At 46.3% G+C, this 18,280-nt stretch overlaps 1 protein-coding gene across 1 annotated transcript in view; it reads right to left on the bottom strand.

The window, feature by feature from the left end:
• LOC146860841 (uncharacterized) overlaps positions 1-17,560 on the bottom strand; it is a 915,295-nt gene extending 897,735 nt beyond the window's left edge. Inside the window, exons 1-2 of the mRNA XM_085646176.1 lie at positions 17,425-17,560; positions 3,851-3,934 (exon numbers count right to left, since the gene is read on the bottom strand). Of these exons, the coding sequence (XP_085502302.1) occupies positions 3,851-3,934; positions 17,425-17,560 (220 nt within the window). The remainder of the gene's footprint in view (positions 1-3,850; positions 3,935-17,424) is intronic.
• Positions 17,561-18,280: the final 720 nt, after the last annotated feature.

The raw sequence follows: 18,280 nt of genomic DNA, 5'->3' as shown, positions 1-18,280 counted from the left end.
GTCCTGTAGATGAAGTAGCAGAGATGGAGAGGTATGTAGGCAGTAGGAAAGGAGAAGCATACTATCTAAATCAATATGGATATCAAGTGATGAAAGGTGCTCCTGCAAACCATGGGCACGCGGATTGGTCGACCAGTGCACTGTGCACCTGTGTTCTAGGAGGGTGGTATGAGTATGAAGGCTTCCAATGTAGGCCAACCCTAGGGCTGTGGGCTGCACTCACCCTTTTTGTTAATATTGCTAACAGGAAAGTATGTGGTAGCTGATATTTCACAGCGGCTGTAAGGGCTGCTAATTGAGCACAACATATCACTGGGACAGAGGGGATTTTGCACAGCCCTGTATTGGTGCAGCAGAGTGTACAAAGGTCAGTATGGGGAAAACAGAGTCACTCAGCTGAGTATGCAGGACTCGTGGGGAATGTAATAGGTTGATATGAATAATGGATCCAAAGCAAAATCCTTCTGTTTGATAACCACAGTCAGTGAAACGTGGGATTGGAATGACAATGCTGTCCTTCATCCGTGGTTCCCTCGGCAATGTTTCAGTGCAGACCATTAGTTTAAGTAAGGCTGTGGTAGACAAGAAAAGAGCTAGGGGGCAGTGCACCACTTGACAGATTTAAGGGGAAGCCCAAATTCCTTGCTCCACACACACTTATTTTAAAAACATTCTAATGCCAAACATTATCCTTCCATAATGGGCAAAGATGCCATGCCTCCCCACTCTCCAAGCATGCAAATCAGAAGTGCATTTTTGTGCATTCCACAGTACTCTTTGCTATTAAAAATCCTTTGCAGATGTGCCCTCTTTGCTCTGGTGTGACTCTATTCTGACAAATCCCCTTAATTTGCTCTCTATAACCTGCAACAGTCCTGTAGACTTTCTTGTTTTAATCCTTTTCTGGTGGCACTCCTATAGATCAAATACTGCAAAACGCTTCCCGGATTGGCCTTAGTTGGCAGGCCACCACGTTCGAATCCTTGGTTTTCATTAAACTAATCCGTTGTGGGAATTGTAGTTTTGACTTGCTTCAATTGAGGGAACTGGACCATCGTAGCAAGGCTTTAGAAAAGAAATGTTAGACTGAAATAAAGATGATGTTTTTCCACAATTTGTAAGTAAATTTATCAGAATCCCCTATGCAATAGGGCACTGCACTTGGTACTTGAAACTAAACCCGCTCAAGGAAATACTTCACTGGAAATCTGAATCTGAACCTTCTCACGATGTGCTGGACATTTGAGGTTACCACGGTGCAAGCGGAAGCTGCACTGAGCATTTCGAGCAAAACGAGTGCATGTGGAAATTACATTGCGGGCTTGATTTAATTTTTTGCAGACTGCACATCCTCCGCAAGGGCAGTGGAGCAAATTATTCAGTCACCCTGACGGAGGTGCCGCCCACCAAATTTTGACATTTCTGCTGGCCTAGCAGGTATTTCAAGCATTGACAGGCACCGCCATCACAACAGTACCTGTCAATGCAGTGTGAGCTTGATGTATAGCTTCATCAACGTGACGGAGCTATAGGACAAATGTTCTCTTTTTTTACAGTTTAAAAATAAGAATTCAAATAAATCCCCCCTCACCACGCGAGTACCCTCCCATGGCGTGGGTGGCATTGACCACTTTTCAGTGCCCTTTACCACCAGGCTTTTCCTGGCAGTAGCAGACATTGAAAACGCCTGCATGTTGGCCCATCTAAATTAGGTTGGGAGACATACAGCGAAACCTCTGATGGCCAATACTCCACTAGAGAAGTTTGAACACAACAGAGAAGTTATCAGACTAGGGTCCGTCTGAGTTTATAAACAATAAGGCGGGAACTCCATAACCGTTGTGACAGAGCTCCCTCTGCACCAACACATATATCAGGCCTGTGTGTTTTAATCAATATTTGCATATGTGGTGGGTGCACTGAGCAGTCAATAAGGCCTGGATCATCCATGGAGAGGATCCATCTGTTGGACATTTGAGGCTGTGCCTAACCATATTGAGATCTAAGGGGCTCAAACAACTCTTCTCATCTAAGTACCAGCATCTGTGGAGCAGCACATGACGGTGCATATGACGACTCAGAGTGGCTAGTTGACATTACCTGGAAATTTGTGGGGGAGGAGTGCAGGGGTGGTGCTGGAGCACTTTAGGCTGTAACTGCATAAGACTATGTTAAGCGTATAACGTATGCACCTCTTTACATGATGTGTACACCCCGGCATATCATAGCTGTGCTTCTAGTACATCATGGCAATACAATAGCTAATGTGTAAGTAGTAACACATATAGACATTTGTAAGCTTTAGCAGTGGTTTCCGATTTGGTTAATCCTTCACCTAATGCTGTTCGTGTAGCTTTAACAATGTCACTTCCTGTGATGTGCTTCCTATCATGCTATGAGGGCATGATGTCACTTCCACTACCCATGATATTTTGGGAAACGGACAGCCGTGCTCTTCTCTCTTCTTCGCTGTGGGTCAAAGTCTGACAAAATAAGACCGTCTCAAATATTAGTGCCAAGGAGATACAGTGTACAATGTTTCCTCTCTGCGAGGGGACTGGTCTATTATTAGTGTCGCTCTTTATTACGTTTAAACTTTTTTACATTTTTAAAAGTACACATATTTTAGCGCTGAAATACTTCGTCATGACTAGGCTAAAGAGAAATTTTAACTACTCAGGTTTAATTTCAGTTATTATGTATTACTCTTACAAAATTGTGCGAATATGAAATCTTGGTTAATTAAGAGTCATTTGGGGCACAAATTCTACTGCAGCAGCAAAGGAACAAAAAATGACTAGAGAGAGAGCGGCTGCTGGCTACTGCTGTTCATGTCCTGTAGCATTTAGTGCTATTTTGTTTGGCGGAAAATGCATCCTTGTGCCCATTTTGAATACAAGGGTCTATTAAGAAAATAGAGCTGTATGCTGGATTATGCTTCAAACACAATTACTCATAATTATGAGTAATTTTGCAGTAATTACTAGTAATTATGCTCGAGAGAATTACACCAGTTACGCTAGAGAGAACTACGCCAGGTACTTGGCAATCCAAGTGGTTTTGGAATCTAGAATAGTAAATGTTCCCTTCAAGGAAGACAGTGGCTGATCCTCTTAGCGTGGTTAAAAAATACCTTGACATAGTCTTCCCTGTTGATGTTCAGTATTTGTGTTCCTTCACACCTGTTCTAAAATACATGATTGCACATGACAATAGCCCTATAGTTGTGAACACCTACACGTCACCTACAAAACTCCTACAAGATGAATATCTAAATCGGTGTAGTGTTGTGCTATGTATTGCATTGCTGTGAATATTTTCAGTACAATCAGTTCTTGGTGAACTTCGGGAAAGCTCAAGACCAATGGCAACCCTGCCGCAGCTGGCGCTGAACAGGTAGATTATGGGACAAGCCAGTATCTGGCATGTGATTGACCATCACCTCTTCAGAAGCACTGACCAGTCAGGATTCAGTGCCCATGGAACCAGTCCCCACCTGACCGCAGCGATACTTCAGGACATCAGCAGGCTCATTTTGGCCTAGTTAATGGGAATGGCCAATGGTGTCGCCAGGGAGGGGGTTGGGGGTGGCACTCTTTTAGGGGGAAGGGAAAGTGTGCAAGTTGTGTCTGTCGACTACCACCCCTCCCCCCTGAGAACAAGTCGTATGCCGAAAGCCACCCCCCAAGGAGCAAGTCGTCTGTCAGCCACCCCCTCTGCTCTTACCTGCTTCAGGCGGGAAACTCAGGAGCCGCCCCGGGTGGCAGTAGAGCTAGCTACGCCACTTGGAATGGCTGCCAGCAAGGAAATGGCCCCACAGAGAGAAAAGTCCACATTGTGCAGCACTCACCAAAAGTGAAATATGGAGAGTCTAATGACCTCATCCCTGAATCTTCGGATTCGTCTTCGTCGTCATAGCATTGGTTGGCTTCAGCTAGAAGGATATTAAAATACGAGAGAATGAGCACAGTCCCTCAGATCCTGCTTTGCACAGCATTCCTGTTTACCTTTATTGAACATACGCCACTATACAGAGAAAGCATTATATTTTCAGGAACAGCACAGTTAGCAGAAAGAAAGTGCTGCAAGTCAGCTGCGGTCCGAGCAGGTAACAGCGGTGGGATGGTGGGGCCGGTTAAGGGGGATTTCGAGGAACGATGCAGAGGAAAAATTGAATAAATAATGTTCATTTTCCCTCAGCATTGTCCCTTGATATCCCCCCATACACGGCCCTCCGCCTCACTGCTGTCACCTGCACGGACCGCGGCTGCTGCAGGTACTGTGTGATGTAAATCACTGTTTGCAGTACTGGAACATTATTTATGAAATAATGAGTACTTTGTTGAAAGTTATCTATCACTTTTTGTAAATTTGAAAGTACTGACAGAAAGAAAGAAAATATACACAAGAGATGAAACTGGGAAGATTTTCACAGTGGTATAAGTCATTAACACACACACTTTACTGCACAAAAACAATCACAAGAGGTGTTTTCCTCATTTCTTGTGTGCTGCAGGATGCAGCACACGTAGATAGAGGAAACAACGAGGAGAAATGTAAACATTTCTCTTAATTACGCCTGCTCTGGTGAGATGGACATTTTTGGTGCTGCCCCAGATTTACGTGATGTTGTAAATCTGGGGCAGAGTCAAAACCGATGGGTGTTGCGTGGGAACACCCACAGCAAAGCCCATGTAACGCGCTCCTAATGCAGATTAAGACAATGCAACGCTTTGCGCTGGCTTGCCTTACTCCTTATATTTGAGACCATGCAAAGACGCGCAGGGTGGCTTTGTGTTTCTTCATAGATAGGATTCAGAGTCCTGCACAACCGGATCGTCATATGAAGTGATGCTCCGACAGCGCAGGCTTCTTGTAAATGATGGCCTATGAGTGAGAAGATAAAGCCCTGATTTCATCGACATGTGACTAGGACAAAGGGTGATATGGAGCTGGCCATTTGTATATATAGTTATTTGTCCATGAAGAATTAGTGGGACCAGTCATGTCCTGCTCCCTTAATCCCCATATGTCTGCATCCAAGATGGCAATTATTGAGGAGGTGGTATTTGTGTACGTGGGCGTGGTGCTGGAGAGTAGCTCCTTTTGCAATTATTTTTTCGAAGAAGAGAAGATTGACTCAAGGGGAGGAATTACTGGTTTTGGCTTGGCCTTGGTGATATTTGTTCATGAGTGCAATCGTTTGGTTTGCATTTTTATGGTGGTGAGGAAGGCTCCTTGGGTTGGTTAGTGATGACTGTGCCTCGTAGGGCTGGAGGGATTCATGAGTCGTGGTTTTGAGGAATGATGATGGGTGTGTTTCAGTTTGTTAGCTGGTTGTTTTTATTGTACAGAAAAACACCAGAGAGTCCTTTGGCAGATATGAGGGCTATAGGTGTTCCATTTGATGGAGTCTGGGGTAGTTTGTTGACAGATTACTAAGCTCCTCTATACCGTGGTCTGCCATTATTGTAGACTCTGTAAAATTATTGGTCTGTGAACCCCACAAAAAAAGTGCTCTAGACCGTCCTGCTTTAAAATTCATGCACTTGTTGCCAGGTGTCAGCTTTTCTTGGATAGTGCTTAAAGTACTACGAAAGGCACACATTTTCTCCAGTTAGATCTTTAAAAAGCTGTGCTATCATTTCTTCCAAATGTAAACAGAAAACCATGCAGAACACCAGTGAGCCCAGCTATGGTAGCATGTTTTCTATGTGTAGTAGCTTGAAAGATATCTGGATTTTCAATCTCAGGTTGCAAATATGGCTGGTCCTTACATAGACCACGCTACAAGTGGCGTTGATCTATGATTTTTAATAATCACCATAACTGGGGAGTGATAAGAGGTCGTGGTTGAAGAGGTCGTGGATGGTTCTTTGGAAGGACAATGCTGCTGTTCTATGTCCACCTCGTCCTTCCATGGCACATGTACCCAGTAGACTCAACAGGAGGTCAGTATGCCACCTACAACCACTCTCTGCTCATGCCCAATCCCAACCTTTGGCACACAGCTTAGAAAGGCCGTAGTCTTTCCCTGTTCTGAAGAAAGGGGCTGTACATATTTCCTTCTGAAATGATCAGCGTCACATTCATTGTGCAGAACTCACTCTTTTCAGAATATATATATCAACTTCACAGGGATATGGAACCTAGACCTTGCATTTCAGAAACAGAAAGTTTCCTCACAACTGTAAACTATTTTTTTCACTCTATGGCATATTTAATGTAAAGTAATATTGCTTCCCATTTGGCAGCACCAATGGCATCAGTGTTGAATGGATATGCCTGGGGTCAGTGGCTTTCCTTTTTGTACTGTACCTTTAGCTTCATCTTGGAACCCTCAATGGATTTTGTTATTTTTTCAGGGAGAGATATTTTCACTCTGAAAGGCTCTGAAGCAGATGATCCAGAACCGTCAAGGTGAAAGGGTGTAACTATCCTGCCGGATGTTGAACCTATTCCTCTTTTCAGAAGCATTAGCACTGAGCTTACACATTGTTAAACGGGTGACTCTTCAGAGGCAAGATTTCTTGGGCAGAAGCCTGACTTCTGTATACAGATATCAACAAGATGGCGGCAGTCTCACTTACCATCCTTATGGAGGAGAGTCGTCCATAGTAGGAGGACCCACGCCAACACTTGGACCCCCTTTGCACAATGCATACTGTGGAGGCTTCCGTTCCACAGAGAGCTGGAGACTTCCCAATCTAGCCCACACTGAGGCTAAAGCTTTATAGACTGGACGACTGGCGGGGTGTCCAATGTACTGGAGAGGCAGGGCTTCCCCTGCCCCCGTTGCCACCTTTCATGCCTCCAACAGGTCAAACAATGAGGGGGCGTCCTTCAAAGGCTAGTCCCAGGTGTTGGACGAACGCACGGGTCCGTCAAGCACACGCCATTACACATGTCAAACTTGAATCCTCCCATTGTTCCACTCAGGGCTCCCGGTCACGGAAGAGCAGGTACCTGACCTGCTGCAGGCAATCCTTTAGGACAATTACAGCCACGTCCACGCTGTGCACTGTAATTACAGCGTGTCATTAATTGCAGATTGACAGGAGCTGGGCGGCGAAAACAGCAACAATCCAGGGCGCCACTTTTCCCCCTAAAAAAGAGAGCAATAATTCAAAGCTCCTAATTTCATGCATGAAAACAATGCATTCCCACAAAATGGGTACACAGCAAACAATAATAAAATGTAAAGCATAGAGAACGTCATTGGGGTCAAAGCGTAGTCTGAGGAGTAGGGTTAGCGTTAGGGTCAGAGTATGAGGCTTGTGGTGGTTGTTAAGGTTAGGGTTTAGGACTGAAGTTAGTAGTTTAGTTGTAATACTTTTCTGCGCTTCACAATGATATGATTTTTTTCCCTAAGCCTTAGACCAGGTAGAATGCTGTATAAATTTAAAAGGCAGATAACTGCATGAATGTAAACGTTAATTACTTTCATTGCCTGATGTGGTTTATATTCCGATACCAGGCTCTTGAACTACAAGACGTTTATTAATATTTTAAGATGTACGAGCGAATTATAACAGAATATCAATTTTGCATGTATTTATAATATATGGAAGTTGTAGTAACTGTATAAAAGCCTGTCGCTGATTCTATTACATGACTATTCACCTGTAATATGAAAATGAAACAGCAACTGTACTATGGTGCATGAATACAGTTGAATTGTTATGTCACGATGCCCATTGCCTAAGTCAGAAAACAGTGAAGGGCAGATCGCTTGCAAATAATGGACCTCACATGCAATATGTTGACGCACAGCAGTGCAGCACGCCTACCTGCTGCGCTGCCCTGCATCCTAAGAAAAGGGTAGAAAAGTGCTGTATCTACAAGACAGGTTCCATGGATGTTGTGTGGGAACGCCCAAAGCAACACCAGGAGAGGGTAATGCAGGCTGCTTCTAGATACATATTCATCCTGAAAGAGGTGGCTGTGGGAGCTGGGGAGTGGAGGCAGATAGTGTGGTTTGCCTTGAGAGGTGTGGAGTGCTGCTTCTGGGAGGCTCTAGGCCACAAAATATTGCAGAGGTGCTGTCACTGAGGTCTCCCTCATCACAGGCAGAGCAGCTTTAAACAAAGCACAAAAAGTCTAGTGAAAATCTAGAGGCTAGGAAGTCCTAAAACCACTCTCCTGGCTGCCGGAGCAAACCACCAGGAAAACAATGACAAAATCACCATTGAAAAAGGCCCAATTGGGCTGGATTTCTGTAGCCTGTTTGGCTGCCCGGCGGTCGTCTAGGTCTCTGGTTGAGAGAATCCACACCACGTCAAGTGGTTTATGATGTTATAGATCCCCTCGGAGGGTCAGTTCCCATGGAGACAGTTTAAGGTCCCTCCAGTGCTTGTGGTCAGGGTACTTTAGAGAGTTATGTCAGTGTGGGACCTTTCTGTACTGTGCACCCCTTATTAGTCATGAGGTCTGTTAGAGGGTGTCACTATAGGAAATTCCACCTTCCTTTTTGTAAATTTTTACACAGTATTTAGTAGTGTGTGAGTAATGAGGTACTTTTCATTTTCATAACACAAAGCTCTGATGGGACAGAAATTTATTCAGTGTTGTTTTTTGCTTTGCTAAGTTCTGTGTCTCTGGCCTGCAGCATTCCCTCGGGAGTAAGCCTTGGGTTTTTCAACTTTGATTTTCTGAGAGTCAAGTGCTAAAAAGCATATTTACATTGGGGGCATATTTACAAGGCGGCGATAGAAAATCATCGCCGCTTTTGCGGCCGTTTTCGGCCGAAAAGCGGAGATAATTTTATTGCCTAATTAGCAAGGTCACGCTAACGCGTGAAACCTTGCATTAGCGCACAAATTCTTAACGCCCAGATTTGCATCTCTAATGAGATGGAAAGTGGACGTTCCTGATCTGACATGACAGGAGAAATGTCGCTAAGCGACATTTCTCCTATCATCAAGCCCCACGCTATGAAGCATAGCAGCAAGAAAAGTAGCGATAACCCCTGTTATCGCTACTTTCCTTACGCCTGCTTCAGGACTGACTTAGCCATGATATCCTATGGAAGGTGAATATCATGGCTAAGCTTGTGGGGCCCTATCAACAAGCTAACGCCACATTTTGTGAGATTTGTGGTTTCCAGCGATAATCTCACGTTAGGCAGTTAGCGCTAGGATTTTCATCGCTTTTGAGATAAGCGTTGCTAATAGCACGCTATCTCAGTGATAAAAATCCACGTTAGCCGGCTATAATTATCCTAGCGCTAAGTGCGCTTAGCGATAATTATCGCCGGTTGTTGCTGATATGCCCCTTGGTTTTCTGTTGCGGGTTCTGGAGCATAGGGCCCCAAGAACACCAGAGGCAAAATAAATCACATTTGTTAGAGCACCAAAGTATTGTATAGGCCATACATGTGATTTTTACTCCCTGAGGGATTTTGAACCTAAAAGTGTCTCGACTCTAGGGGTGAGCAGTAAACTCTGCTCCGGTGGCAGAGTTAGATGAGTCTTACTGCTCCGCTTGGAGTGCAGAGTTTGGCAAACACTCTGCCAACCACTGCATGGGGACTGCTCCTCTCCAACAAGGAGAGTGGAAAGAGCGTGAACAGAAGTTGAAGTCCTATCTGCGCATGCATTAATGTGCAGGCTTGTGTGTGACTTTGAAGCAGAGGAGGAAACACCATCTCTCGGCATGCTGTTGATTCTGTCTGTTTCGCGTCTCGGCAGCCTGTGTGAAATGTGATTGACTCTGATGCTCGCATAGCACTCCATAGCCCAGGCTTTGAGTGAGGTGGCTTGGCCCTCATGAGCTTCTGCTCCAGTTGGATAGTCCCAAACTCTATCTCCTGCTCGTGGAGGAGATGAGCCCCTCGGCATTAACCTTCCTGAATCCTGCACATTCTTCTGCTTGCCGTGTTAATGCTGCCGCCTCCCGTGGGCCTTGGGGCACCCGTCTGTCCTCCAGGACCCTTGTTGTGCTAGGCAAGTGTATTGTTGTGCCCTGTTTGCATTGTGCATGTGAGTAATCATGAAACGGAGTCACGAATGGAAACGTATTTGAGACTAGGCTACTTCCATGCAAACTTTAATTTGCCGCTTGTGGACCGTGGCGCAGCACAAGCTAAGCACTAGGGAGGATAGAATCATCATCGGCCCTGAATATCACAGGAAATATAAAATATCAGTCTACCAGTTTAGGAAGAGGACAGTAGAGAGGAGTTTACAGCTTCGATCATGTACCATATCCCAGGGAGAAGTAATTACCCCCAAAATTAATTCATGCAAGTTAATCTTTTCCTAAGCGTGCCGAGAAAAGTGGGGAATGACGCCCCATAATCCCAAGGGGCAGGTTTACAAGCCCCTTGCGCCACTTTTGCGTCACTTTTCCCATGTTAAAAATGACGCAAAGGTGGCACAAGAGCCTTGTAAATAAGCCCCCAAGAATGCATTTTAGAGTGGACAGCGACTTGCCCAAGATCACAAAAATACCCACTTGGAGAATTACGCTTTCCCTGTTCAAGATAACGCTTCTTTAGTGCCTGTGTTCTCCCAAGAAGCTGCATGCTCTTGAGGGTTAGCGCCTGACCAACATTTCAGAGCATGGAGAGAGGATTTGTGACATAAGTGTATTCCTTCCTTCGACAACAGCTAGTAGTGCTATAAATTAAGGCAGTGACGACAGACGACACTGCTGCACATTACACCTGTCCTTGTTCAAACTCCGTGGACTTCAGAACTAGACATAATATATGCTTTTAGGGTTTCTGTGATTGATCTTCAACCTTTTTGGCTTTTATACTGTAGTAAGTCAAAATCAACAGGGGTATACCCAAATAACCCTTTTATACCTGGGCAAGGGACATAGTTTTATACAATAACAAATGGTATAAAAGAATAAATACAAAGTGATTTCTGAGTAGAGCACATTTAATTACCCTCTCCACAATTTCTACTAGAATGTTGTGATAAATAAGGAACAGCTACCTGCCCTTATATAAAGTAGTATAGGGAAATTCTCTTCTACTTCTGATTCCAGGGGGCACCCAGTCCCGCCCTGAAGAAAGTCCAGCACCCTTTATGGGGCAATAGCGGACTGAAACATGTTGGCTATAGGGTCCAAGGACCATAAAATCCCTACCGACCGATTTTTCTGTTTTTTATTATCCCTCACAGATCCAAGAATAAAGGGAAACCGGGATCTGTCTGTGGACTTTTAATCTTTATCCCCCTGGCCAAAAACATCTCCTTAAGTGCTCCCTGAAAGATGGTCGAGCCCACCCTGACTTCTAGACGTCAGGGTGTCCCGATGATGAAGCATGACACCACTAGGGTGTGTAAGGGAATATAAAACAAAAGGATGTGTCTCCTTTCCCACTCAGTAGTGGCGTTCCAGCGGTAGCTTCACATAGGGTTTTTCACCTAATGATAATTCAGGGATTGTTCGAGGAGACTTCACCACGTATCAGTGGTTAGTGAATCAGGGGAGTACTTTTTGGTGAAACAGTGTTACAACACGGGAGGGTGCACTCCCCTCTTTAGTTCCTCTCGGCCCCTCACTAAGCTAGGAATATTTCTCGCTTACTTTGTGTATTACGAATTTAGAAACAGCCTGCGCCAACGCAATCCTTGCTCTGAGTAACAACATTGTATGTGATTATTTTGTTAATGGTAAGCCTGCCAGTAAGTTTGTAAGGTGGAACAGTGTGGCTCTGTTCTGTATTTCTGTGAATGTTTGCTCTTTTAAAATACAATAAAAAGAACTCTTAAATAAGTATATAGAAACAGCAACCAAATAAAGCATGCACTGCCTACTCCTCCCGCTCACGGAACTCCGCAGACTCTTACTGAAAATTGGTAACTCCATGGAATTCTGCAGCATGAAACTCCAGTAGCTCCATCTAGGCCTACTCCACTCTCATTTTTTGGTGTTGCGTTAAGAGTAATTTTGCTCACATGTTCGATTTTGCAACTGTAAGTTGTTAGAATTGCCATCCTTGACGTGGTATTTCCCCAAACCTTTTTCCTGTCCCCTTCCCGTGTTGCTGGATTCCTTCACCCTTCCTGTTTTCCCTTATTGTCTTGCTGGATTTATTGTTGTTGGCTTTAGTACTCTCGGCACATTACAACTGCTAACCGGGGCCAAAGAGCATGGTAAAGTTGGCTAACACCTGATTGGCACATTTAATTTACTTGTAGGTCCCTAGTATATGGTGCTAGAGGTACCCTGGGCCTGAAAGTAAAATGCTTCTAAAGGACCTCTTTGTGCCACCTACTAATGTAGCCTTCTAAAACTTGGCTCAGGCCTGCAACTGCAGCCTATAGTGCAGTTTTAAGTTGACATTTGGACCTGACTAAATAAACCTTTTGCCAGGCCCAAACCTTCCTTTTTAGTACACATAAGTCACTCCCAAAGTAGGGCCTAAAAGACTCATAGGGTAAGGTGTATTATATTTAAAAACTAGGACATGGGTATTTTAGTTTGACTTGTCCCGGCAATAAAAAACTTCTTAAGTAATTTTTCACTGTTGTAAGGGCATTCTTTCCATTTGACTAACACTGGGTTACCTTATCACAGTTAAAAGTATGCTAACTTTGGATTGGGAGCAAATAGAGATATGGGGCCCGATTCACAGAACTAACTTAAGACAAAATCCTAAACCTACTACTTTTGGTATTCACAGAAGTTAGGATTTTGTCTTAAGTTTGTCTTAAGTCTGTCTTAAGTCTGTCTTAAGTTGGTCTTAAGTCTGTCTTAAGTCAGTCTTAAGACTGTCTTAAGTTTGTCTTAAGACAAACTTAAGAGAAAATCCTAACTTCTGTGAATACCAAAAGTAGGAAGTTTAGGATTTTGTCTTAAGTTAGTTCTGTGAATCGGGCCCAAGCTGTTTAGACTCAAATAATTGTAATTTAAAATCCTCTTTAATGTCCCAATTCTGAAAGTTGGCATTTTTTGTTCCTAATCATTTGTGCTTTCTGCCAGTGACCTGGTCCATATGACAGTGAATGGCTCTGCTGCTGGGGTTTGTGTATTCCTCTCAGACAGTGACACAAAGAGGACTAGGTGTGGGCAAGATAGGGCACCCTGCCAGGGTGGTTGAGGGGAAAGCTGCGCCCCGCCCCACTTGCACTTCAAAAGGCTTAACTCCAGCACACAGGAAGGAAACTGACACCAACGTTTTGTCAACCCAGGTGTTTTGGAGCCTTGGCATGGGAAGGGAAGAACTTTCCAGAACCAAATGTGGGGTAGGACAGGGTGTCCCCCTACACACAAGGCTGGCACCAGGTATAAATATGTGACCTCCAGAGCCACTCAGGAGAACACTCCTAGACTTGTGGACATTACAAAAGAAGGAATGATAGAGTTCTGCTCTGCTGCCTGAGGACTTTCTTGCAGTCTGAGAAGGAAGACTGGACCTGTTTACCTTCATCTCATAACCTCGGTGACTCCAGGGTCAGTTGGCTGACCTCCTGTTTTAGCTACAGGGACAAGCTACATAGGCCTGCCTGCAACTGCTCAGTTAACCTGCTGTAACTGGACCTTCCTGGACGTGCAACTGGACCTGCCTGAGCCCTGCTTCAACTCCTCCCAAGAAGAAAAGGTGGAATCCTGGGCCCCTATCACAGAAGTGCATTTGGCGTAACTGGCATTTGCGTCCGATTTGTGTGCCCTCTGGGCACTTTGGTATTACCGAAAGGGCCGCAGATGCTTAATTGGTTCCTTGTGTAACAGAGAGCGCTTGCACACATGTTGGGCCACCACTATCGCAACAGGGTATAGAGGTAAAGAAGCTGTCAGAAAGCGCATCAACAGCCCCCTTTACGTAATAGGGCACCTGAAGTTTGTGCTCTTCACCTCCACGAATGGGCTACTTCACTTTGAGATGCTGCCACTCACAACTACCTATCAATGCAAAGCTCCGGTGAAGACCTGATGTCCGTGCTACAGCAACAGAAAGTGACAACAGGAAATGCAAGATTTGCACTCTATGCTATAGCAATGACAGCCTGTGATGCCTGTCAATGCGAATCTTCAGGACCAACTATCCAGGACGCCCAACCATCTCTTCTTGTTACACTGATGACAGCCAGCAAACACATTTAAAGATAACACTTTTAAATGAGGGGGCATGGCCAAGATGGCGATCGAGTAAGACGTGGGTTTCCGTCTCTCCGTCCCGACCCAGCAAGACCTTCCTCGCCGCCTTACTTCTAGAACTCCCCCGGAGAGAGGAACACTTGGCGGGGTGGCTGGGTCACAGCGGACCCGCTTGGAGAGTGTTGTGCTGGTTTCTCGCGAGGAGCCTGAGCGAGTAGGAAGCGGCCTGGATCTGGGCTGAGAGGCCGCGGAGCCCCACCTGACAGTGACGCTGCAGGCTGGACAACACTGGCAAGAGATGAGGACTGCCCTCGGGGTCTGCGAGAGGCCTGATCCTGCCAGGAGACTAGAACTGCAGCCCGAGTGACTTTGGGATGACGGCTGGGCTGCCTGTGCCTGGCGGGCGGCCTAGACGGGCAGACCCAGGCCAAAAGTTGCAGTGAGAGCTGAAAAGGAGAAGGCCTGGCAGCGAGGAGGCCCAAAGCGGTCAGCAAAGCAGTAAGCTGACGTGCTCGTGACCCGCCTCGAGAAGAGGAGAGCCTGAGTGGAGAGGTCGGTGTGCCAAGCAGACTACAATACTACTTCTGCAGAAAGTCTCACAGCGGTGTACTCCAGGTCCCACGCGTGAGCGAGTATTCGTGGGGGTTGGGTGCCTTCCACTGGGACCCGGGCAGACGGTTGGACACCTAGGGAAAACTCGGGGATTCAGAGTGTATGGAGCAGCGTGGTGGATGGCGGGTGACGCCACATCAAGAGCACATGTCAAGTAAGAAGCCGTCAACCAGTAGTGAAGATTGATGAGCCCGGGTGCGGCGATGGTGGATAGCGCTAGGGGAGCAGAAGGCCCTAGCAGAACCCCTGGATGCAGTAGACCCTGAGGGGAAGATGCCATTGACCGTAGCAGGTCCCATATTGAAGAAGCAGGAAGTGAAAGCAGCAGGAAGGCGATTGAGACCCCTGCTATTGACAGGAACAGACATGGGGTGAGCCCCCCGAATCACCAAAGTAATAGAAAGAGGCCGAGAGAGTCACCAAGATGGCCCTCGACGTAGGAGGCACTGGGTACTTCATTTATCTGCAGCGGCAGGCTGGAGATATCAAGGCTATCACCAGGGGAGATTGAATCGGTATCCTCTGGTTGAATTGAGGACCGCAGTAGGTGCAGCATATGTGAGGTTGGAGCATGGCCAGGCGCATAGCGAATCTCAGCCCTGGGCACAAGGCTACCCACCTACAGCTTCTTGTGGGTCTGATTTCAGCGGTCCTGAGAGGATGGCATCTGCAAGAGCCAAGAAAGTTGGCTCAATTAAAGACATGTTACTGAAGCAGTTGGGCTCCCAAGAAGGCGAGCCCCAGGCGGCCTTGTGCGGGGGTCTCACCTGCAACAGAGGATCTGGAGGACCCAGTCACTCGTCCTTATCTAGAGGCCCTATCCTCAGGTTTTAGAGATGACCTCTTGGTGGTGAAGCGGGATCTACAAGTGAACTACAGTCAATAAGCAAGGAGGTGATGGATATCGGGGACTGGGTTGACGCCATCGAAGGACATGAAATCTTGCATGACGAGGAGATTGTGCAATTGCAACAAGAAATAAGTTGTCTAACAGATCAACAATTAGATCTGCAAGTATACACGGAGGATTTAGAAAACCACTCCAGATTAAATAATATTCTAATTAGGCGGGACCCAAGTAAAGTAGAGGGTGGCGATATCGAGACCTATGTTGCAGAGCTCTTTGCCTAAATCCTGGGAGACATCCAGGCATCAGAGATCCATCTGGACAGGACCCATAGAGTGGGTCGCCGGGGTCCCAGATCGCCTAGATCATTAGACATCCTGATCTGCGTACATAACATCACTCTGAAAGAGTGAATCCTGAAGAAAGCAAGAGAAATGCCATCAATGTCATACCGTAGCCAGGTTCTCCATCTGTTTCAAGATCTGGTGGCCTCCACACTTCAGAAGCGGAGAGAGTTTCATCCGGCCATTAACAACTTATGCAAAAAAAAAGGGCCTACTCTTTGGGGCATCCCTGCCCACTGATTTTTTCGTTGGAAGACCAGCTCCATCAAATTCGCTCCCTGTCTGTGGTGTGTGCATTGCTACAGATAGAGACTCCTGAGAAGCCATGACAGGGGACATTGCTTGACAGCCCTGGAGGAAATGGCAGCTGGAGGTGGTGACGGATCCCCTTCGGCCGGATGGGGTCCTGTCCGGACCAAGCAACCATGATATCTGAAAGGAAGGCCCTGCTGGACTAACTGGCAGAGGATGCTTACTCCAATGATCCTGCCTGAGGTGACAGGGCTTGAGTGGATAGCTTGGCGGTGGGGGGGGAAGGGCAGGGAGGCTGAACGAGATCAAGTGGACTTGGTCATGACCCCAAACAGAGACTTCACCACTGGTAATGGGATGGTCCTTTCCTTTCCCTCTTTGATCCAGGGACTCTGGTTTTTTGGTGTTGATTGTTACGGTTTTGGAGAAAGTTATTGGGTACCCATCAGGAAATACAACTTACATACCAATCCATACTAGCGGTGTAGGGTCCCCCATGGGGTAATGGGAGGGAGGAGAGGCAAGAGGGCCGGGTTGGGAAAGATGGAGGAGAGTTGAGTTCCCATAATGGCATCAGTAGCAAACAGTCTTAAGGTATTGACCTTAAATGTCAAGGGCTTAAATAATCCAGTAGAGAGGAGGGCAATTCTTGCTTATCAAGAACAGTCCTGGGCTGATGTCTGCCTAGGAGATGCATTTGTTGTGCAGGTACTGCAATAGATTGAAATCCCAGGTCTTCCCGCAGCAATTCTTCTCCTACTTGCCTGGGGTGGCTATTTTGTTTTTCACGCTCTTTTCAAGGGACGGTCCGGACGAAGGTAGCGGAAATTGAGAGCCAGCTCCTGGGTTGTCAAATCCATGTTGTCCTGGGGTCAGTTTATGTCCCCAACGAGGGGCAGGAGTAGTTTCTGCAAGAAGCGGTAGCAGACATCCTGACTACACAAGACAGATGGGTGATCTTGGGGTGTGATCTAAACCTGGTATTCAATAATGAAGTAGATCGTTCGACCCAGAGACAGGGAGCAGCCAGGGAGGTCAGTCAGGAGGTTGCCTTTGGGCTATAGGGACTAGGACTGAGGGACATTTGGCGGAGTATGCACCCAGATTCTAGAGACTATACGTTTTACTCTCACGCACATAAATCCTATGCCAGACTGGATCATTTCCTCGGTTCCAGGGAAGTCCTGGCAGCAACACGTGTAGTGGAAATTGAACCTCGATCCCGATCTCATCATTCGGCAGTCCTGTTAGACCTTACTCTCCCCTTCCATGATCGAAAGCCACATTCCTGGCGTCTGTGGGAAAACCTACTCTGTAGGCCGGAGGTAGAAAGGCAGATAGTGAGGGCAATCTGAAGGTATATGGAGGTCAATGACTTCCCAGGGACTTTGACCGCAATGATATGGTATGCAATGAAAGCTGTACTTAGAGAGGAACTTGTCACCATCGCTTTGGCTGAAATATGGATAGGTGTCATAAGCGTACACAGCTTCAACAACAAATGCATGAATTAGAACGCATACACCACCGTACTGGGGCTAGAGTCTGGCACCAACTGGAGGCGACTAGGAAACAGTTGGTGGGCCTAGATCCAGATAGCATGGATTACTCGCGACTTCGTCTTAAGCATGCATTTTACGTGGGGGGAATAAATCTGGAAGAATGCTAGCGAACAAAGTTGGGGGTCAGAGGCAGGCCAACATGGTGGAGGCACTGCTCACGGAAGATGGGACTGAAGTGCTGGGGGATGAGGCGGTGGCAGAGAAGTTTGGGTCCTTCTATAAAGATTTGTATTTGGCACACGATCTCCCACCTGAGGTTATATCCGAGTACCTGGATAAGGTCAACATGGCAGGCTTGACAGAAGAACAAGCATTGAGCCTAGATAGCCCAATAAGGATAGAGGAAGTAATCGCTGCAATCTCTAGATTGAAGCACATAAATCTCCAAGCCCAGATGGCTTTTCAGCCTGCTTTTATAAAGCCTTCTGCAATTTGGTGGCTCCTCTTCTCACCAGGGTGTTCAATGCAATCTCAAGTACACTCCTTCTCTCAATGAAGGAGGCCTTGGTGGGATATATAGCAAAACCCAGGAAAGACAAAAGACTGTACACGTCGTATCGACCCATATCTCTTATGAATGTGGAGGCAAAACTATTTACAGGGAT

The sequence above is a fragment of the Triturus cristatus genome, chromosome 3_1, assembly GCF_964204655.1.
Source record: "Triturus cristatus chromosome 3_1, aTriCri1.1, whole genome shotgun sequence".
Taxonomy (NCBI): domain Eukaryota; kingdom Metazoa; phylum Chordata; class Amphibia; order Caudata; family Salamandridae; genus Triturus; species Triturus cristatus.
Note: the sequence above shows the minus strand (reverse complement) of the source record. Positions and strands in the feature narration are given on the sequence as shown.